Here is a 3,092-nt window from a genome sequence, read left to right as displayed (position 1 = left end):
CTGTTGAGTACCTAACAGAGGGGTGAACAGCACCGAATTCCAAACAAACCTCACAAAGTTGTAGTCAAAGAACAGGTTTTGAATGGTCTCTAAAGAGCTACAAAAACTACACTTTACTTTCTTGCCAATTCCTTTTTGCTATGTTGTCTTTAGTAAGAGTAACTCCCTTTTGCAAGTACCAAAGGAAAACCATAATTTTTCAATGGTACCCTTAAGAGAGGGGTTTTTTTCTAGGAGAAGTCCTTACCAAATCATGAACCTATACATAGACCGGACTGTGAACTTGTCATTCTTATTAAGGTTCCATCGAAACACGTCATTGCTATTTGTGAGGTTGACCAAGACAATTTTAGACACTAGCTCATACAAGAAGAAAGACTGTCCCTTACTAAATCTTGTCTGAAAGACACATTAAGTGGTGCAGTCCATAGGACATTTGCCACTGTATCACCTTTTATTCTTGCTATTCTATAGAGATTAGGATAAACCTCACTAAAAGGCTTGTCTCCCATCCAATTATCCTCTCAATACTGGTACTTGATTATCAATATCACCCATATATGTATATATACATGCATGCGCTAATGAAATAATATACTAACAGTTAACGGAGATAATACTACAGTATTGCTCTTCGCCCTTAATATATGTGTAGGTGCTCAGTTTTTTTTTTTTTTTTTGGCTTAGGGGAGCTTGCTATTCCAAATTTCCAATTATTATGTTCCTTTTGCTGTTGAAAGGACTCGATGCTTATCAGCCCACCTCGTCAAGTACTACTACGACCCACAGCGTCAACAAAAATGCTTCCCTCCAATTCATCGTCCTATATCCTCCGTGCTTCTCTCGCATTCGTCCTGCTAGCTCCTCCCATTTCTGGACATAGAATCGTATTCGCCGTCTCTAATTTTAGCGAAACATGGCACTATTTGTCGGAAACTGACAATTTATATATTTTCTCGCCAAGTACTTCTTGGAACAGCTAGCACGGGAGTCGGCAGCGCGCTGTTTGCATTTGCAGTTTGCACATGGAGCAGGAGCGCTCGTCACCGCCATCGCAAGCACCAGCGGTGAACCTCTCGCTGGACTTGGCGCCGGCGGCACGCGGCGAGGAGACGGACGAAGTGGCGGCGCCGACGAGGTCCGTCGGCGGGAAGCAGGTGCGCCTGTTCCCGTGCCTCTTCTGCAACAAGAAGTTCCTTAAGTCGCAGGCGCTCGGCGGCCACCAGAACGCGCACAAGAAAGAGCGCGCCGCCAGCTGGAATCCGCACGTCTACGACGACTACGACCACCACCACGCCGCAGCGGCGCGGCTGGACTGTCTCGGCCGCCGCCCCAACAGAAGCACCACCGATGCTTCCATGTGCGTCCCGACCTCCTCGCACGGCGGCACCTAAAGATGAGCAACGGGCCGGCACGGCACGGCACGGCCCGAGCCCGGGCCAGGCACGGCCCGATCGGGCTCGGGCCCTTTTGGCCCGCCGGGCCACCGGGCCGTGCCTAAACAGTCCACCGTGCCTGTCGGACGGCCCAGGCACGGTCCGTGGGCCGAATATCGGGCCGTGCCAGCCCGTTGAGCCCGCGGCCCACTGGTCCATCGGGCCGGCCCATAGCCCGTTACACAGTAAACACCATATTTAACAGCACAATCACAGGTTCACATATTCATATTTAACGATCACAGAAACACCGGATGACAAAATATTTGAGCTTTTTATGCAATGCCGCCTCATTAAAAACCATTCTAGGTAAAACTCACACCTCGTGAGATAAAACCCTAGAAAGGAAAATAGTACGACCAGCTCAATAAATTAAAACGGGCCTCCACCGGGCCGGCCGTTGTAAAACGGGCCGTGCCGTGCCGCCCGGCGGGCCGAGGCCTCAGCCCAAGCCCGGCCTGCTACGGGCTTCGGGCCGGCACGGGCCCGGTTAGGGTTCGGACCGTGCCGTGCTCGGGTTGGGCCCAATAACCGTGCTTTGGGCCGGGCCTTTGGCCCACGGGCTGCATGCACATCTTTAGCGGCACCGCCACCAGCATCAAGCTCGAGAGGCCTGACGACGGTGGGGCACCGCCTTACTACATGGACCACGTGGTCCTCCCGGCGGCAGCGACACCCTATGACTCCTGCGCCAAGCCCGACAACCACACTATGGACGACATGCGCATCTGGAGAAGGACCTGCCACACCTCTGCTGCCCCACCTCAGAGCGCCGACACCAACACCCCATCCTCCAGCGCCGGCGAGGAGATAGACCTCGAGCTTCGACTCTAGACCTCGAGCTTCGTCTGTATGGGAGAGTCGGAAAGAGGCAAAGAGGTTCACACTCATTCCTTGGCTTCTTCCTTCACATATCTTGTATCTTGCCCCAATGAAGCTTCGTTCATATGGATCTTTTGCTGTGTACGTACACAGCAAAAGATACACACTATGTCTATATCTTAGGAGTACATTATTAACTAATGGAATAATATGCTTGTCATGAATGCATCATGTGGTTAATTATACTATATATTTGTACCACTACCATTATCGCTTTAGGAGTATATACACAGTGTGTAGTGTCGATATAGACGAAAGAAACTTGGTTGGCTACTAGACTCTATGTATTTAAAGAAAGGGTCCGTCTCTATTTCATGGTTTGCTTAACCATTAGTCACCATCCCAATCTCACGGCTCCTCTCGCACGGCTGTCGCCTTCTTTCTCGCGCGAGCGGCTGTCATCTTGTCCCTCTCTGGCGCCCCTCCTCCACCACATCCTTACCCCTGCCGCCGCACACCATGCCGCGGCGCGCTAGGGTTTCGTTGGAGCTCTACGACTGCAGAGCTCCAGCAAGACCCTAGTGCGCCCACTCGGACAGTCTTCTTCCCTTTCCCCTTTTTCTTCCACGGCGAGCTCAGGCCACGGAGCTCCCCCGCCTCCATGGGCGGATTTAAGGGTATTCCCCTGTATTTCTAGGAATACCGAACTAATTTGGTACACTTGTATGTAAATATGTGTATATATACATATATATATAAATTAAACGTATAATGCTATATATTCTGTAGTATTTATAATATCAAATAAGTATTTTAGATTTATCCTGAGATATA

The 3,092-nt window shown here is 50.4% G+C and overlaps 1 protein-coding gene across 1 annotated transcript; it reads left to right on the top strand.

Moving 5' to 3' along the window:
* Positions 1-1,025: 1,025 nt before the first annotated feature.
* Positions 1,026-1,394, top strand: LOC136548031 (zinc finger protein 2-like). The gene has a single exon (XM_066539688.1). The coding sequence runs from the start codon at positions 1,026-1,028 to the stop codon at positions 1,392-1,394; it is 369 nt and encodes a 122-aa protein (XP_066395785.1).
* Positions 1,395-3,092: the final 1,698 nt, after the last annotated feature.

Source organism: Miscanthus floridulus, chromosome 4 (assembly GCF_019320115.1).
Source record: "Miscanthus floridulus cultivar M001 chromosome 4, ASM1932011v1, whole genome shotgun sequence".
Classification (NCBI taxonomy): domain Eukaryota; kingdom Viridiplantae; phylum Streptophyta; class Magnoliopsida; order Poales; family Poaceae; genus Miscanthus; species Miscanthus floridulus.
This window is presented reverse-complemented; position numbering and strand designations above follow the sequence as displayed.

Excerpts from the sequence above, each read along its gene's own strand:
- LOC136548031 (XM_066539688.1), top strand. The coding sequence starts at position 1,026 with ATGGAGCAGGAGCGCTCGTCACCGCCATCGCAAGCACCAGCGGTGAAC.